This window comes from Telopea speciosissima, chromosome 10, assembly GCF_018873765.1.
Source record: "Telopea speciosissima isolate NSW1024214 ecotype Mountain lineage chromosome 10, Tspe_v1, whole genome shotgun sequence".
In the NCBI taxonomy this organism is placed as follows: Eukaryota; Viridiplantae; Streptophyta; class Magnoliopsida; order Proteales; family Proteaceae; genus Telopea; species Telopea speciosissima.
In genome coordinates this window covers 25,136,913-25,156,322 of record NC_057925.1, presented here as the reverse complement: position 1 = coordinate 25,156,322, position 19,410 = coordinate 25,136,913, and the positions used below count along the sequence as shown (strand labels likewise).

Below are 19,410 nucleotides of genomic sequence, written 5' to 3'. Positions count from 1 at the left end.
AGATAAAAGCATTATCTTTTAAAAGGTTAAAAAAATTAAGTTTTATACACTTGAACATGTATATCGGCTGATATGGCCATATATTGTGGTATGGCGTCCATGTCGGCGCCATGGCGACGCCGTGGAGGCCATATCGGTCGATATTCTTACATATCCCATGTCGTTGGTCGATATGCTCATTATTCCAGCGATATGTCGCCATGGCGCCGCCATGACAACTATGGTTCTAATCGTTTTCCTGTCGGCGGACAGATTCTGTCCTCAATAGGTTACCTAGATACTTCCACGCATGATTTAAATTCAAAATTCCAGTTAAAGAGATCCAATTCTAAGTAAAAATTTCTCAGATTTGGGGATCAATTGCGAGGCTAAAATTTGTTCATTAATCCCTTAATCTAACAAGGCATTCATCCCCATCCTAGGTTGCACCCAAAATCAATAAAATCAAAAGGGGGTTGGGTGAACAAGCTCTTACCTATTTCCGTAGGAACATGCTCCGTCTTTAACCACTGTAGTCCTTAAACTCCAGCATACAAGAGGAGGTCTGAGTAGGTAAATGCAGCAGCACTGTCCCCTTTCCTCTTTCTTTTTCCCATGGTTTCATTTTTTTCCCTTTTCTTTCCTTCTTTCCTGCGAGCGCTCTCTCTCTCTCCTCCCCCCTCTTATATTCTTTCTCTTCCTTCTCCAGTTCTCCCTTTAACCCACAGACTCTCTCTCTCCCATTCCTTGCCGTAAATTCTGAAAAAACCCTCTCTTATCTCTCCTCTTTTTTTTTTTTTTTTTTTTCTTTCCCCTGTAACTTCAAAAAACTTGCTCACACACAAAGAGAATCATCTAAATTCTGAAACAAGTCCTTATCTCACTCAACTTCTTAATGCAATCCTTTATCAAAATAGCTGGCCGAGACTTCATTATCTTTCCCTTTTTTTTTCCCCAATGTGGGATAGTTCCCACTTCTCAAACCGTCCAGCCCACCTCTTATTTTCTCTCCTCGTTTCTCCTTCCCTTTTTTCCTTCTTTTTATCCTCCTTCCTGCAGGTTCTCTCTCTTTCCCTTGCCTTCTTTCTCTCTTGGACAACACCCTCTCTCTCCCTTGTCTCTTCTTTTTTTGTTTTTTTAAAAAAAACTTATTCTATGCACTCTCTCTCGGTTTTCCCTCTCTCCTACTTCCTTGTGTGTTTTTTTAAACACAAATCACTAGGACTGCCCACAGCTATGAAGAGATTCCTAATAGTCTTAAAATATATTTATAACTTGGTAACAAAGTCAACTCAGACTTGGTAAGAAAGAAACCATATATAGAATAGAATCCAATATTTTCAGAATTGGTTCCTTTTAGGAAACCCAATATAGACTCTGCCATGTAAAAACCTTCTCACAGTACAACTTTCTAATTTCTGTTGGACTTGGATCAACCTAGATGTTTGAATGGTTAAGCTGCTAGAATCGGTTGGATGCTGGACTTTCAAATCTTTTAGCAACTTAGCTGACGAACCTGCTGGACTGAAATCCATACCCAAATAACGCATCATTATCCAAAGCTGGCCGATTTTGCTGTGCTTTTTCACCTTTTTTTTTTGTTTTGTTTTGTTTGCCAATTCATCATGCTCACTCATCGCTGTTGCCCAACCGAAAATCCTATTCTCAAGATTTGCTGAAACTCAATCATATAAGCTGGCCGAAGTTATCATCTTTACTGCTGAATTCATAATCCACAAACACTTGTTGACCAAGATATTATCCAAATCCAAGCTAGCCTAATCCTTAGCAAACAATGCTAACAGAAATACTCATCTAAACTGCTGACCCAACATCCTATCCATATAGGACTTGCTAAAATTTTAATTATAGAACTGCTGGCCGAAATAACTACATCTGACATTGTGTCTACTATAGTAGACCAGAAATTAACTTGATTCTTGGTTAAATCATTGAACCAAACCGTTTAGAATCTTTTAGCTGTCTAGAAGCAATAGAGCTCTCTAATATTTTGGGATATTACACTTGAGGGCCTGGACTGTTCCAAAAGTTATAGAATTGTAGTTACCTTTAATTTTTGAGCTGTTTAGCAATTGGGTCGGCCTATAGTGACCCAAGAATAGGGTTTTTTGAACTTGGGGTTGCATTTACCACTCACCAATAACTGTGCTTCTATTGCACTTGCTTATTCAAATATTAACATCACCTTCCTCTCTGAAGATATGTCTAAGACTTTTAAGTAAAATTTTGATTTGTGATCTTTTTCTATTTCAACCAATAAATAGTCGATTGATCTGAAAACAAACTCAAAGCCCAACAGTTAATGAAGTTTGCTATGTTTTTGGAGGAAAGAAGAGATTTTGGTTTCTGCCTCATGAAAATCATGTATCCCCATGGACTCGACAATGCCTTTCATCTCCCCTTTTTGAAGGCATGCCTTGCATGAAAAATCAAGACGCCCTTGAGCTATGTTAAGATCAATTTTTAGAGTATCTTTTGAAATTTTTTTTGATCTCTGTCAAATTTGTATTGATCTTTTGTGCCAGGAACTAATTCCGTGGATCCTTGATCAGAGTATTTTTTTCTATAGTCAATACTGCACTTGTGTTTGTTTTGGGTTGTGGCTAATGTAGTTTTCCCATTTTTGCCAGGGACTCTGGTTTTCATATACTGATAACCAGTTACCAACTGCTAGTCTCTGATGAGAAGTATTTCCGACGTGTGAAATGGCAATATATAGTATTGGATGAAGCACAGGCAATTAAAAGTTCTAACAGGTATTAATTATCTCCCAAATTGAGCATCAGTTGAAATATCTAAGTATTTGGCTTCTCCAATTTCCACTTTTCCACGAGGATGGATGTTTTATTTGAATGAATTTATTTGTTGTCCAATTTTCCATTTGTTGTTGGGTGTTGAACCATCTATCCGTTAGGTCAACTTTTCTATTTCTAGTTGGTTATGAGCATGACCTTCACAATTCCCCTCAAAAGTTATCATGACATAGACTGCATTCTGTTCATGATTGTTGATGTTGTTTATTCTTTTTCATGGTTATGATAAATATTTTGGTTTTTCAGTATACGGTGGAAGACATTACTTAGTTTCAACTGTAGAAATCGCTTGCTTCTGACTGGTACACCCATCCAGAATAACATGGCAGAGCTGTGGGCCCTTCTTCATTTCATCATGCCCACTTTATTTGACAGCCATGAGCAGTTCAATGAGTGGTTTTCAAAAGGGTATGCATATTTCTGGCTAGTTTGTTATTTGTTCTAGACTCATCTGAGCTAATATTGCTCTCAGTTTCATTCGCGCATTGTTCTTTGTTTGTTACCAGTATTGAGAATCATGCAGAGCATGGAGGAACTTTAAATGAACACCAGCTTAACAGATTGGTAAGTGCAGTTATACCTGAAGAAATGAGGAATCTAACCTGTTTAGTTGTTGTCCTGTAGTTAAGTGATAGTAATATATACTAGTGAAAGATTGGGCACTGCGATTCACACCTGAAGACCTTTCTTGCTGAAAACCTAAAACCTTTGGCCGCCGGTTTGGAGCAGCCTGGCCGTATGGCTAGGCTGCTCCCCACCTCCCTTCTCCCTTCCCCTTCTCTCTTCCTCTCTCTCTTCTTCTTCCTCCTCCTCCTCCCCCTTTCTCCTCTTCTTCTTCCTACGTTCGGTGCCTTCTACGTAGATCGAAGTCTCTCGAACATTAGTCCTGGGTCGCTCGCTTTGTTTGGTCCCTGTCTGGCAGGGCGCCTCTTCTGCTAGGCTTGATGGTCCCCTGGATGTCGGATCTCAGGCTCGTTTTGGCTTCACCCTCTTGGTAGCCACTTCACTAAGCAAGCTTCTCCAGCAACTACTCGTTATAGCTGGCTTCTCTCTCATTCGTCATCTCTGCCGCTGTCATCGTCTACATCGCCGGTGGTCGCAACCTCCTGCTGGTTCCGCTTGGCTCGCTCGGCGTCGGCCGTTTCGCTGCAAGCTGCAAGGTCGCAGCCTGCAAGGCTGCCTTCTTTGCTCGGCCGGCAGCCCCTTCGCCGTCGCCCTCTGAAAGGCCGACGCTCTCCGTCATGGCGGTCTCCTTCGCTAGGCCAGCTCTCTCTTTGGCCGTGGCCCTCCGCAAGGCCAGCGCTCGCCGCCTTGGTTGCCTCTTGCCGGTGGTTCCTTGATTTCGTCGTGGTGGCTAGGAAGATGATGTGTTGAGATATGTTGTCTAGGGTTTTGGGGAGCCCGACCTGGAATTGTCTTTGTTGCCCTTCTTCTTTCTTTGGGCTTCATTGCTCTTGTTTTAGTCCTTGTGGGCTTTTGTGTTGCATTGGACATGCCCAAGTGGGCTTTTGTGTTGCATTGGTCAAGCCCATGTGGGCTTGTCACTTTGTTCTTGTTGGCCTTTTGGGCTTGTGTTGTAGTCCTAAATGGACTTTTTCTTCCCTTTTGGGGGCTTTAATATATTTTATAATCACCCAAAAAAATATATACTAGTGAATAGTGTACACACTCAACAGAAAATTAAAAAGAAAAGAAGAGAGAGGATAGAATACGAGAAATGCATCTATTCATTATTTTATTAATTTTTCTTATAGTAAATGTAATTAGGTTGCCGTTAGATTTGATGATTTTCTCATATTGTTCAGTCCATTGTTACTCTCAAGCTAAATGTAATGTTGTGTTTTTCTTTTCATTATTGAAAATATGAATGTGTTTAGCCTACTTAGTAGCTGATGGTTACTCCCTTTGCACGCTTAAAGAAGAGCTTCTGGCTCGTATTTAACATTGGATTTTCCTTTGACAGCATGCAATTCTGAAGCCTTTTATGTTACGACGAGTTAAAAAAGATGTAATAACTGAGATGACTGAAAAAACAGAGGTCACAGTCAACTGCAAGTTGAGTTCTCGACAGCTGGCTTTTTATCAAGCTATAAAGAATAAAATATCTCTTGCTGAGTTGTTTGATGGCAGCCGTGGACATCTTAATGAGAAGAAAATTCTAAACTTGATGAATATTGTCATCCAACTGAGGAAGGTATAAGTATTTATCATTCTCTTTGTGAGAATTTTGTAGAAATGAATGTATTCTTGTGTTCAAAATTTATCTTTGTTATTTTCTTTGTTTGCTTCTAACTGATCACCTGCAAACAATGAACGTTTCCTTGTATAATGGTAGGTATGCAACCATCCGGAGTTGTTTGAAAGGAATGAAGGGAGCACATACCTTTACTTTGGAGAGATCCCAAATTCTCTTATGCCTCCACCCTTTGGGGAATTGGAGGACGTACACTATGCAGGAGGTCAGAATCGCATAACTTACATGGTAGTTCCTAAAGACTGATTACTCTTTCATTCCTTTTTTAATCAGACATGTTTGTTGCATACTCCTTTTCTATTATGTTCATTTGGATCTCTCTCTTAACACCTAGTTGAATCTTGTGACTTCAGGTACCAAAGCTTATACATCAAGAAATCATTCAAAGTGCTGAAATGCCTTTCTCAGCGTTCGGTCATGGAGTCCAAAGAGAATCATTTGAGAAGCTTTTCAATATATTCTCTCCTGTAAACATTTATCAGTCTGTGTTCTTGAATGATAAAAGGTCAGATAGGTCTTTCCCTGTTAACAGTGGGACATTTGGTTTTACCCATTTGATAGATTTGTCCCCAGGAGACGTTGCATTTCTAGCAAAAGGTTCGTTTATGGAAAGGATTTTGTTTTCCATTATGAGGTGGGATCGACAATTCTTAGATGAAATTTTGGACTCATTAATGGAAGTTGAGGGTGATGATCTTGGGTATAGTCAGATTGATAGTGGAAAAGTGAGAGCTGTTACTAGGATGTTATTGATGCCATCTAGATCTGAGTCTAATTTACTCAGAAGGAAGCTTGTAACTTGTCCTAGTGATGCCCTGTACGAAACCCTAGTCGTTTCTCATCAGGATAGACTCATATCAAACACGAGGCTTCTTCACTCAACATATGCTTTCATCCCACGAGCTAGAGCTCCTCCAGTAAGTTCTTATTAGTTTTCCATATATTGCAGAAAAAGTTCAAGCATTTTATTATCTTTACTTTAAATACTTAATTCTTGACAGATTAATGCCCACTGCTCCGATAGAAACTTTGCATACAAAATGCTTGAAGAACTACACAATCCTTGGGTGAAGCGGGTTTTTTCTGGGTTTGCACGCACATCAGAGTTTAATGGACCTAGAGAGCCTAGTGGTACTCATCATTTGATAAAGGAGATAAACTCAGAATTATCTGTCAGTGAGCCCGTTCTTCAGCTCACATACAAGATATTTGGGTCATCTCCACCCATGCAACCCTTTGATCCTGCAAAGATGCTTACGGTAAAGCTCTCTGTCCTTTCTATTTCATTTGATCTATGTAAAATGGAATATTTTCTCATATAAAACATAAGATTTTGGCTCATTCTTATTCAGGACTCGGGGAAGCTTCAAACACTTGATATTTTATTGAAGCGCTTGCGAGCTGAAAACCACCGTGTGCTCTTGTTTGCTCAAATGACTAAGATGTTGAATATTCTTGAGGTATTTTTGGTGCCTTTCCATTCACTTTGCTGGTTGATTTGGTTTCTTTGACAACTCATCATGCTGCAGAAATGATCTTAGTTGGTCTAAACTCATTTGAGCTACTATGTACTTACTACCTCCTGTTAAATTCTTCTTTGATTAATAACTTGCTTGTGCCTCTACAATTAGGCTTAAGAAAAATTTTGAAACATGAATTTTCATTGTAATTCCAACTTGGTGTTTGTTATAATACCAGAAGTTAGAAAACCAGATTAGAGAAAGTAGAAGAGAAGAGGGAAGGAGAAGAAAGAGGAGAAGAAGAGAGCAAATCTCGTGGAAGAGGAGACCTGCTGGAGAACTGAATATTCTCTCGCAGGTTACTTAATGTTTATTTATAATTAATATGACTTGGACCAAACTGCCCTTACATATGCTGTAATACTAAAACCCAGAAATAACACAAGGACACAAAGACCTATTTGCCCATATAACTATTGACTTCAACACTCCCCCTCAAGCGGGAGCATATATATCACCCATGCTCAGCTTGTTACAACAAGATCGAAAAGTAGGAGCAAATAAGGATTTTGAGAACACATCAACAATCTGGTCAGATGAAGAGACAAAAGGTGTCTCAACCAGCTTCTTCAAAATGGCACTGCGAATAAAGTGTCAATCCACTTCTATATGCTTAGTTCTCTCATGAAAGAACGGGATTACTAGCAATAGAGATGGCTGCCAGGTTGTCACAAAACATCTTCATCGGGGTTGGAATAGAAAACCCCATCTCAAGAAGGAGAGACCTAACCCACATCAACTCTGCAATGGTACGGGCCATGGCTTTATACTCGGCTTCAGCATTGGATCTGGCAATCATGGTCTGTTTCTTGCTCCGTCACGTAACCAGATTTCCCCCAACAAAAGTACAATATCCTGTAGTAGATCGACGGTCACTAGCAGAATCTGCCCAATCAGCATTAGAATAAGCAACCAGCTCCATATGTTTATTTGGACGATAAATCAGTCCCTTCCCAGGGGCTCCCTTCAAATACCGAAGAACACAAATAGCTGCATCCCGAGGATACTTGCAAGGGGACTGCATGAAATGACTGAAAACCCCAACAACATAGGAAATATCTGGCCTAGTGACTATCAAATATAACAATTTCCCAATTAAGCTTCTGTAGGGATGAACACCTTTAAGATTCTCACCATCATCAGAACCAAACTTGTGACTAGGATCCATAGGAGTATCCATTGGTTTTGCAACAAGCATATCAGTTTCAGTCAAGAGATCTAGTACATATTTCCTTTGGGACAGGCTGATTCCCTTCTTGCTTCGGATAATCTCAATCCCAAGGAAGTAGTGAAGCTAGCCCAGATCTTTGGTATGAAAATGCTGCTGTAAGTAACTTTTCACCTCCTGGATCCCATTTTCATCATTTCTTGACACAATGATGTTGTCAACATAAACAATAAGAATCACCAATTTCTCTCCTTGGCGGCGAACAAACACAGAATGGTCAGAGAAGCATTGAGTAAAACCAAATTGTGTGACAACAGAACTAAACTTCTCAAACCATGCACGTGGAGACTGTTTCAGTTCATAAATGGCTTTGTGCAGCCTGCACACACAACCACTATTCTCCCCTTGAGCAACATAGCTCAGAGGTTGCTCCATATAGACCTCTTCAAGTAGGTCACCATAAAGAAAGGCATTCTTGATGTTTAACTGGTACCATGGTTTGAGAACTCGCGAGATCTCGCCGAGTTTCTCTGTATTTCAAAAAACCGAGTCGAAACCATCTACGCATTATATTTTTACAATTTCTCGTCGAGATCTCGCTCGCAAGATCTTGGTATCGGTTCTAGATATGGTTTTATTTTAAACCCATTTTAGACCCATCTACCCCATTTAAAAGTACCTAACCTGGACAGAACTCGCAAATCTCGGCGAGTTCTGTCCTAAGGCTCTAAAAATTAGAAAAAAACACCTCCCACCTCCATTTTCTTCTTCTTTGCTTCAAATCTTGGATGGATTGCATGGTTTCAAGTGTGATTCAACTACTAAATTGAAGATTGAACTCCAATATTGCAAGAATCATCACCTATTTGAAGATTTTTCAAAGGTATTCCCTTTTTTCCCCAAATCTATTTTTTTCAACAAAATTTGTGTAGTCCTTGATAGATTCATTGGTTTTGAGATATGTTAAACAACATTGGCCGATCTATCACTTGATGGAGTCGGTATTATTTTTCAGTTATTAATTTTTTTTATTATAATTTCTGAAAAAAATAAATGATTTATTTGAAAAAAAAAAGGAGGAATAGTGATTGTTTGGAAATGATTTTCATATATGTTGAACAACTTGGGATGCTCTACAGCCTTATGGATCAGTTTTTTATATTCACCCGTTAAAAAAATTATTTTATTTTTCAGATTTAATAAAAATATTATTAAAATTAAAAAAAATATATAATATTAAGGAAAAATACTTGTTGTTTATGGAAAATTATATACAACATATGTACATAATGTTCAACTTCAAATTTTCTTATACTTTAAGGTATAAATATTTTTAATAAAAATTCTAAATATTATTTTTAATTAAGAAATAAATACTAGGGTTAGGGGATAAATAAGAGAGTTATTTCATACGTCTAGTAGCTTGACATTAGGTTTAACAGTTATGAATAGCATACTTTAAGTCTTGAATACATTATTTTAAGTGAACCATGGTTATTAATACATGTTTTTTTATGTAATAGTGTAAAATATAAGACATTTTGTACACAATGTCTGATATAGCATGGCAGCATGGAGTCCCGATGTCCAAAGACAAAAAGAAGTCCAAATGCAATTATTGTGGAAAGTTGCTATCTTGAAGAGCCACCGGGTTAAAGCAACATTTGTCTGGTACAGGCAAAGATGTTGCCTCATGCCCAAAGGTTCCTACCAAGTGAAACTGGCAATGGCACAACACTTGAAAAGAGGAAGAATAAATAAAGCTGAGAGGGAAAGAATGCAACAACAGTTTGATGGGGCAGTACTAGAGAGGCCTGGTGTAGAGGTCCATGGAGGAGATGATGCTGACTTTAGGCCTCCACCTGGTGAGTTTCATTCAGAGGTTGAATGGAGAATTTACCAACAGATTTTGGCAAAGAGTAGACAAAGTTTGCATTTTGAGAATGTGAGAAGATATGAGCAGGCAAGAGGAGCTGGTGGATCTGGCTCAACTGCACCGGTGTAAGAAGATGAGAGGAGGAAAAGCACTCGGACAAGAAATATACCACGGCCCCCAACTCGAGCACGAGCACGTTCTCCAGATCCCATTTTTAAGCAGGATCAAACAATTTTTAGGCAACAAGATGCCTACCAGCCAACCATCTGCAAATGTTCGGTTGTAAACAAGAGGAAGCACGGAAAGCCTTCAGCAAGTTCATGCTTTACCATGGCATTCCAGTTAATGTAGCACAAGGAACATACCATAATGCATTCCTTGACGCTGCAGGGAGGGCTGGCCCAGGATGGAAGGGACTTTCACCACATGAATTATATAATGCATATTTGCCTCAGGACGTACAGGAGCTGAAAGAGTACATTGATGGTTTGAAGCCAATGTGGGAGACATGAGATTACTCTTATGGCTGATGGTTGGACTGGACCTATTAGACCATCCATTATAAATTTCATGGTGAGTTGCAATGGGAAGACTGTATTCTTGAAGTCTGTCGATGCATCAAAGCATGTAAAGGATGCATCATACTTGTATTAGGAGTTGAAGCAAGTGGTGGACGAGGTAGGAGCAAAGAACGTTATCCAAATTGTAACCGAGAACGGTGTTAACTTTAAAAAGGCTAGAGAGAAGTTGATGAATAAGAAGAATAAGAGGATCCGGCTCTTTTGGACTCCATGTGCAGCACATTCTATTGATTTAATGCTGAAAGACATGGGGAAAAAAACTTTGGTGGCGGGTGTGTTAAATAGGGCAAGGCAAGTGACAAATTTTGTGTATAACTATGGTTATGCTTTAGCTTTATTGAGGGAAAAATGCAATGGAGATTTAGTGAGGCCTGGTGTCACTCGATTTGCCACCAATTATATTGTATTGAAGTTGGAGCCCAATCCAAAGATACAAGCTACCTACAATGATGAGGCGAGAGTATGGGACTTTGGTACTTTGGTAGTTAGTTTAAGAATGTAATTACTAAATAGCAAATACTAATGCCTCTAATAAGATTGAAATTTAAAATGAAAATAGATCAAATACTTCAGAGAGGCTTCAGCAAGTTTCGGTTGACAAGCTGCAATGGAGTTTAGACAAAAGTCAGACCTTGGTAGATGGCATGATATTACATTTATGAATTATAATTTTATCCCTTTCGAATGTACATATTCTTAATATTTTATATTTGTACAAGTTCTCAATAACAGCTTGAACTTGCTACCAAAGTACCAAAGTCCCATACTTGCACTTCATCATTGCAGGTAGCTTGTATCTTTGGATTGGGCTCCAACTTCAATGTAATGTAATTGGTGGCAAATCGAGTGACACTAGGCCTCACTGAATCTCCATTGCATTTTTCTCTCAACAAGGCTAAAGCATAACCATGGTTATACACAAAATTTGTCACTTGTCTTGTCCTATTTACCACACCCGCCACCAAAGTTTTTTTCCCCATGTCCTTCAGCATTAATCAATAGAATGTACTGCACATGGAGTCTAAAAGAGCCGGATCCTCTTACTCTTCGTATTCATCAACTTCTCTCTTGCCTTTTTAGAGTTGGAACCGTTATCCGTCACAATTTGGATAATGTTCTTTGCTCTTGCCTCGTCCACCACTTACTTCAATTCCTTATACAAGTATGATGCATCCTTTACATGTTTTGATGCATTGACAAATTTCAAGAATACAGTCTTCCCATTGCAACTCACCATGAAATTTATAATAGACGGTTTAGTAGGTCTAGTCCAACCATCAACCATAAGAGTAATCTCATATGTCTCCCACATTGGCTTCAAACCATCAATGTACTCTTTCAGCTCCTGTACCTCCTAAGGCAAATATACATTATATAATTCATGTGGTGAATGCCCCTTCCATCCTGGGCCAGCCCTCCTTGCAGCGTGAAGGAATGCATTATAGTATGTTCCTTGTGCTACATTAGCTGGAATGCCATGGTAAAGCATGAACTTGCTGAAGGCTTTCCGTACTCCCTCTTGTTTACCACTAAACATTTGCGGGATGGTTGGCTGGTAGGCATCTTGTTACTTAAAAATTGTTGGATCCTACTAAAAAATGGGATCTGGAGAATGTGCTCGTGGTCGGGTTGGGGGCAGTGGTATATTTCTTGCCCCAATGCTTTTCTTTCTCTCATCTTCTTGCACTGGTGCAGCTGAGCCAGATCCACCAGCTCCTCTTGTCTGCTCATCTCTTCTCACATTCTCAAAATGCAAATTTTGTCTACTCTCTTCCAAAGTCTGCTGGTAAATTCTCCATTCAGCTTCTGATTGAAACTCGCCAGGTGGAGGCCTAAATTCAGTATCATCTCCTCCACGGATCTCTACATCAGGCCTCTCTAGTACTGCCTCATCAAACTGTTGTTGTATTCTTTCCCTCTTAGCTTTCTTTATTCTTCCTCCTCTCAAGTGTTGTGCCATAGCCAGTTTTACTTGGGTCGGATCATTTGGGCATGAGGCAACATCCTTGCCTATACCAGACAAATGTTGCTTTAACCTGGTGGCTCCTCCAGATAGCAACTTTCCACAATAATTGCATTTGGACTTCTTTTTGTCTTCGGACATCGGGATTCCATGTTGCCATGCTATATCAGACATTGTGTACAAAATGTCTTATATTTTACACTGTTACATAAAAAAACATGTATTAATAACTATTAAAGATTTAAAGTAATGTATTCCAGACTTAAAGTATTCTATTCATAACTGTTAAACATAATGTCAGCTACTAGAACAAAGAAATAACTATCTCTTATTTATCCCCTAACCCTAGTATTTACTTCTTAATTAAAAATAATATTTAGAATTTTTATTAAAAATATTTATACCTTAAAGTATAAGAAAAATATAATGTAATGATGTATTTGATACCATTTGAAATTGATCATTATGTACATATGTTGTGCATAATTTTTCATAAACAACAAGTGTTTTTCCTTAATATTATATATATTTAATTCTAATAATATTTTTATTAAATCTGAAAAATAAAATAATTTTTTAAATGGGTGAAAATAAAAAACTGATCCATGAGGTTGTAGAGCATCCAAAGTTGTTCAACATCTATGAAAATCATTTCCAAAAAATCACTATTCATCCTATTTTTTTTATTTTTTTCTTCAAATAAATCATTTATTTTTGCAGAAATGATAATAAAAAAAATTAATAACAGAAAAATAATTCGGACTCCATCAAGTGATAGATCAGCCAAAGTTGTTTAACATATGTCAAAATCACATGAATCTATCATGGATTGCACAAATTTTGTTGAAAAAAATAGATTTGGGGAAAAGAGGGAATACCTTTGAAAAATCTTCAAATATGTGATGATTCTTGCAAGATTGGAGTTGAATCTTCAATTTAGTAGTTGAATCACACTTGAAACCATGCAATCCATCCAAAATTTGAAGCAAAGAAGAAGAAAATGGAGTTTGGAGGTTTTTTTTTCTAAGTTTTAGAGCTTTAGGATAGAACTCGCCGAGATATGCAAGTTCTGTCTAGGCTAGGTGGACTTAAATGAGGTAGATGGGTCATGAATGGGTAAAGAAAATGAGTCAAACCGATATCCGAAACCGAAACCGAAATCTCGGCGAGATCTCGGCAAGAAATTGCAGTTTTATAATGCGTATGGTGTTTGGTCTCGGGATTTTGAAATACCGAAAAACTCGGCGAGATCTCGCAAGTTCTCGAACCATGCCTGTGCCTACAATAAGTAGATGGAACCCCCCTTCAGCTTTATGGAGGTAAACTGAACATTCACATTGTCGTGGGAGGTCTTTGAAACAGCCATAGTGTATAAACTTCAAAAATCAATAGGAATAAGCACCCAGAGAAATCGATTCAGAAATAATAGAAGTAGAGAGGCAGCAACCAATACCACTCGATAAAAGCAACCAAAACAGAAGTAATAGACAGCAGCAGATAATAAAAGATTACTAATCTTCAGCAAAAACAGAGGTAATAGACAGCAGCAGTCTCACACCGATAGAAGCAGCCAGAACAATGAACCGGGCAGAATCAATCTCAGGGTTTCTGAGAAGGAGAAGAAAAACTTCAAAGCAGCGGCACCATCATCCAAACCAGGGTACAATAACCTCCAGAAGCACTAAATAACATGTAGAAGTAGGCCGGAACCACAGGACATCAAGCAAAAACTTCCCAAAAGAAATCGATAATTGTCAGGGTTTTACCCTGGAATCGATCTTAGCAGCCTTCAAGAATAGTTGAGGGAGAACTCCAATCGATCATCAGATCAAGTAGTTAACAATAGATATCACTCCATTAATTCTTCAAGGAGTGGAATTACATCATAGAAGAGGCAGCTATAGGTGGCTGTACACCACAAAACAAAGATCGATGAAGGGAAATCAGAAGAGGATCGTGGGGGGGGGGTGGTTTACTCTAATCTGATTAATTCTTTTCTGATACCATGTTATAATACCAGAAGTTAGAAAACCAGATTAGAGAAGAGGGAAGAAGAAGAAAGAGGAGAAGAAGAGACCTCTGGGAGAACTGAATATTCTCTCGCAGGTTACTTGATGTTTATTTATAATTAATATGACTTGGACCAAACTACCCTTACATATGCTGAAATACTAAAACCCAGAAATAACACAAGGACACAGAGAGACTTCAACAGTGTTTATCCTTGCTTTAGTCTCATCCACCAAAACAATATCATTAGCAAAAAGCATACACCAAGGGATATGATCTTGAATGTCTCTAGTCAATTCGTCTATGATTAGTGAAAATAAATATGGGCTTAAAGCTAATACTTGATATAACCCAATTGTAAGTGGGAATTCACTGGCTTGTCCCTCCACAGTTGATACACTAAGTCACCACACCATTATACATATCTTTAACTATGTCCATATATTTACTTGAAACACTTCTCTTCTCTAATACTTTCGAAATTAGATATCTAGTTGTAGAATGCAGTAGCAGTATCTAGTTGGTCTCCCCAAGAGAAGTATGGCTTGGCTAATTTCATGTGGATGCCTAATTCATTCTTTTGATGTATAAGACAAGTCCACTTCTAGAGTAGAACGCAGTTGACCATGGTATCTAGTTGTCTCACACTCTCACCTAGAGAAGTATGTCTCAGTTAAATTCATTCTTTTGACGTAAAAAACCGACTTGCATATTTCCCTGTTGGTATTAGATCTGAAAGGTGTAAAGCCTCAAATAATGATAACATCTGAAAGTTTGAGATGGCATAATGGGATAGCTTGATAGGTTTTTGATTGAGGATATTTTAATTTCCTGAACAGAATATTGGTTGAGCATGAGATTTTCCTTTTACTAAAGCGCAACTAATTGTAAGAGCTCTACCTTAATGCCTTGGGAATGTCAAATCCTAGAGAATATTGCTAATGATTAATTTTGGAAACAAAAAATTCCTTCTGATTACATTTCTTAGAATAAGTTCTGGGTTTGATTGATTTATTTGTTTGTAGGATTACATGAATTATAGGAAATACAGGTATCTTCGACTTGATGGATCTTCAACTATCATGGATCGACGTGACATGGTCAGAGATTTCCAGCACCGGTAGGCAGTTCTTTTGATGTATTTTGGTGGTTGTGCCATTGTTTTGTTCCAATCAGTTTTTTCACCTTTCCCTAGTAAAAAAATGATGCAACGAGAATTTTTATAGATGGCATTTAACTGAAACTATATTTTCTCTTGTTGCAGGAGTGACATTTTTGTATTTTTACTAAGTACCAGAGCTGGTGGACTGGGTATTAACCTGACAGCTGCTGATACTGTCATATTCTATGAAAGCGATTGGAATCCAACCTTGGATCTACAAGCAATGGACAGAGCTCATCGGCTTGGTCAGACCAAGGAGGTTAGTTAGCTTTTGTTCATTCAAGCTAAACTACTGATAGGTACTGCTACAACATAACTGGAAAGATTAATATTGACCGTTACCAATACTTTCTCCATTGTTCTTGTTGCATCTTTGTGCTCCTGCCCTTCAATGTGGTAGCTTTGTTAACTTGGAAAGCTGCATGTGTTGCTGTAAAAAGTAATACGGGGCCTTCAGCTTGCACTCTTCAATAAGCTTGTATGGTGTACAGACAACTAGGGGTGGCAAACTCAGGCCCACACCGACAGGCCCAACCAAGCCCAGCCAAATACCAGAACTGAAACGACTGTTTATCAAATGGTTCGGGTTCGGTGACGGTTATAGGATATGTATTTTTGAAGTAATTGGTTGGTCTCTGTCCAACCCAATTAACAAACGGTTTGGTTTCAATTTTAGGATATGTATTTGTTGGAAGTAATCGGTCGGTCTCAGTGCAACCCAATTAACTCAACAGACAAACCGATTAAGTGACCTGGCCAAAACTGACCGATTAAAGACCATATCTGATGGACCGGTTATTACCAGTCTTGGTCTTGGCTTCGAGGACTATTGGGTGGTTTCGGTCCTCGACCGATACCGACTGGACCGACTGGTTTGACACCCTTTGTAAGCATAAAACCAAGCAACAAATTTTCATGGATTTCCTTATTTTCAAGAACAATTGGTACTTAGTCTATGATGCTAGTTTTGTTAGAGAAGAGTAAAGCTTGGAAAATTTTAGTACTTAACAACATGCCTTTGGGCAGTGATCCAATGTTTCCTTTTCATAGATTGGATCATAAGTTTTGTTCTCCTGTTGGATTCTCTCTTCCTTTTCATAAATTTGGATCATAAATTTTGTTCTCCTGTTCATATGAGGCATTTTATGATATTGCTTTCTCTGCACTTGAGTGGTTATTTTTTTCCCTTGAGTTGCCAGTTTTAGGTTCTGCTCTCAAATTTCTCTGTTCTTTTTTTCTTAGTCATTTCATTCAAAAATCCAGTTGACTTATTCGTTTTATTTCACTTCTTTCTCCTTGGGGTTTATGGCTCAAATAGTTGATTTTTTCTCCCCATATATATATATATTATTATTATTATTATTATTATTATTATTATTTTTTGGGGGGGGGAGGGGTGGGAGGGGAAAGTTAAGCATGCTCGTGAATTTGCATTTGGACTATTGTATCACATGGGCTTTTCGTAGAAAATGACTTGTGATATGACAAATTTGTTTTTGCTCTACAGGTCACTGTATACCGTTTGATTTGTAAAGAGACGGTTGAAGAGAAAATTTTGCAAAGAGCAAGTCAGAAAAATACTGTACAGCAGCTGGTTATGACAGGTGGCCATGTTCAAGGCGACCTTTTGGCTCCTGAGGATGTCGTTTCCTTACTTCTTGATGATGCCCAATTGGAGCAGAAATTGAGAGAAGCTCCATTGCAGGTGCCTTCTAGTTCTTGTTTCCTCTCAAAATTAAGCTTACAATTTTCTAGCACTCTATTTTGTGTACCTTTCCTACTGCTTTTGTAATCTCTACCTCTCTTTTGGCCCCTCCCTCCACCCTCAACCTTCATGGGGCTGATTGGTAGGACTGGTCTACCATTAGTCAGATTTAATACCAATTATTGTTGCTGGAATACCAGGGTAAGGATCGACAGAAGAAGAAACATGCATCAAAGGGCATACGGGTGGATGCTGATGGGGATGCATCTTTCGAAGAGTTTACAAATATTCAGGGTTCTGGAGATGAACGCACTCCTGAACTGGATATTCGCGAGGCTAGTAATAAAAAGGTCTGGTTATCTTTTTACCCCTCTATGTTATACCGTGCCCATTGATATGGTAAATTATGGACTTTCTGATTGTTAAGAGGTTGGGCAGGCTCTTGTCTCAGTTGTCTGAAGGCAATGGAGCAACCTAGGTCGACTTCTAGGTTGTAAATAATAAATTCTAACCTGTTCCCCCACTACAGATTTTGGCATATCTTATGTTAAATTTTTATGTTTTTTTCAGAGGAAAGCAAGCTCAGACAAGCAAACCCCTCCAAAAGCAAGGTCTCAGAAAGCTCCCAAAATCAGTGATTCTTTCACAGGGATGAATGAATCCAACTCAGTTGACTATGAGCTGGATGATTCTGTTGGTAACACAGACTTGCAACAGCAGAAGCCCAAGAGGCCAAAGAGACCAAAGAAGAGCATAAATGAGAACATTGAACTAGTATATACTGCAGCTAACACAGTGACCCCAGAGCCTATAGAGTACCCTCATGTATATGATTCTGGTGATGCCTGTTTAAGCGCTAGGGAGATCTCACCATCTAACCATTCCCCTACCTGACATAAGTGGGAGAATTAAAGCAAGTGAAAAATGAATGTTTTTTGTGTTCAATTGATTGAAGTGGTGAGCCTTGCCCTCTGAATTTGCAATAGAGGATCACAGGCTTGACAAATTTCTATTAAAAAACAGTGCTGGAGGCATGGCCTGGTTGGGTTGGACTGCATGACCACCTGTTGAGAACAAGAGGGCAAGCGGAGAAGCTGTACAATAATATTGTGCATATTATTTGTTCTAAGCAACATTAGTGCCAAAATCACAGGTTTGGTGTCACTTATTTTTCACCAGGAAATATGTACAGGAGGGTTATTGATCCTCTCTTTCTCAGTTTTGTCATTCTTTTGGCTGTAAACACAGTGTACACCAGATGTTGTAGTTGCTAAAAGGTGAGAAGCTCTGTATAAAATAAATCGTCTGAGGCAGACTAATAATACAAAGCTTTCTTAAGATTATAATCCTAATTCTCTCTCTCTTAACACATTATTAACTCTTCATGTTGTCTCTAGCATTTAACGTTTGCAATTTCTGGCTGACCCATATCCTCTATAATAAGTGTGCTGTGTGCAGAGTAGTCTCTGTCCTGTTTGAAAACAAATGATGAGAAACCTCATGAAAGTTTAATACAAGAACAGAGAGGCATGCCCTTTTAAAGTGGTGCAATAAGGTCTACATAGTTTACATACAGTAAATTATCATTGAAGATAATAGTCTTCCTTGATACTACTTCACAGCCTATCTATAATGATATAGAAGATGGATGCTTGTATACTATTATGTCTGATGGACCAGGTAGGATTGTCTCTCCTCTGCTGGTTCTGTCAATGCTTGTAAGGGTAGTAGACATGCTCCTTTTTGGCCAAAATATGAAGTTTCTGTTAGAGCTCATTGCTCAATTGCTCAAAGTTCCTGTTTTTGACTCCATATCTATATATGCCCCTCACTGGCTTAGGAAGAATACCTGCTTGCCATGTAGTATAGCAACGCTGTACTCCCATCAACCCAATGATGAATGAATGCACCCTTCTCGCTTCGAAAGGCATACTTATCACATTTATGGTCACTGAAGAGTGGCTTGCTTTGATTGGATCAGCTCCAAACACACCAAGCATTTGGTTACTAATGTTCTACCATGGTAGCAGTATTCGTGGAGTGGACTTCACCGGCTTCTTCGAGGCTGTTTACAAAAAGATGGAAGCTCCATTTGATCAGGCTTCTTGATCAGCTTCAAATCTCCTGTTATAGTACTTGACATGGGCAGTACCTGTAGGGAATAGTAATTTGGTTGCAGTTTCCTCTTTTCTGTCATCAATGAATTTGGATTTGAGTTTGAACTTGGATGGAGCACAAAGGAGTTTGCTATTTGGTAGCTATGGCCAATCCAAATAATTAGAATAACAATCTGAGAAACTTACAAACTTATTCAAATAGTATAAAATGTGCATTTGATCCGGGGTAATATGTAAGATT

At 38.6% G+C, this 19,410-nt stretch overlaps 1 protein-coding gene across 4 annotated transcripts in view; it reads left to right on the top strand.

Annotated features, from left to right (window-relative positions):
• The window catches only part of LOC122642068 (chromatin-remodeling ATPase INO80-like), a 30,377-nt gene extending 11,982 nt beyond the window's left edge, over positions 1-18,395 (top strand). For 3 of the 4 annotated variants that reach the window (XM_043835475.1, XM_043835476.1, XM_043835473.1), the window contains 13 exons: positions 2,631-2,756; positions 3,060-3,221; positions 3,320-3,377; positions 4,777-5,007; positions 5,149-5,295; positions 5,421-5,984; positions 6,069-6,326; positions 6,420-6,527; positions 15,211-15,305; positions 15,450-15,606; positions 16,855-17,052; positions 17,253-17,402; positions 17,623-18,395. In XM_043835475.1, coding sequence (XP_043691410.1) covers positions 2,631-2,756; positions 3,060-3,221; positions 3,320-3,377; positions 4,777-5,007; positions 5,149-5,295; positions 5,421-5,984; positions 6,069-6,326; positions 6,420-6,527; positions 15,211-15,305; positions 15,450-15,606; positions 16,855-17,052; positions 17,253-17,402; positions 17,623-17,946 — 2,578 coding nt within the window. In that variant the 3' untranslated portion in view covers positions 17,947-18,395. The remainder of the gene's footprint in view (positions 1-2,630; positions 2,757-3,059; positions 3,222-3,319; positions 3,378-4,776; positions 5,008-5,148; positions 5,296-5,420; positions 5,985-6,068; positions 6,327-6,419; positions 6,528-15,210; positions 15,306-15,449; positions 15,607-16,854; positions 17,053-17,252; positions 17,403-17,622) is intronic. The other variant, XM_043835474.1, reaches the window with a different exon arrangement.
• The last annotated feature ends 1,015 nt before the right edge of the window (positions 18,396-19,410 follow it).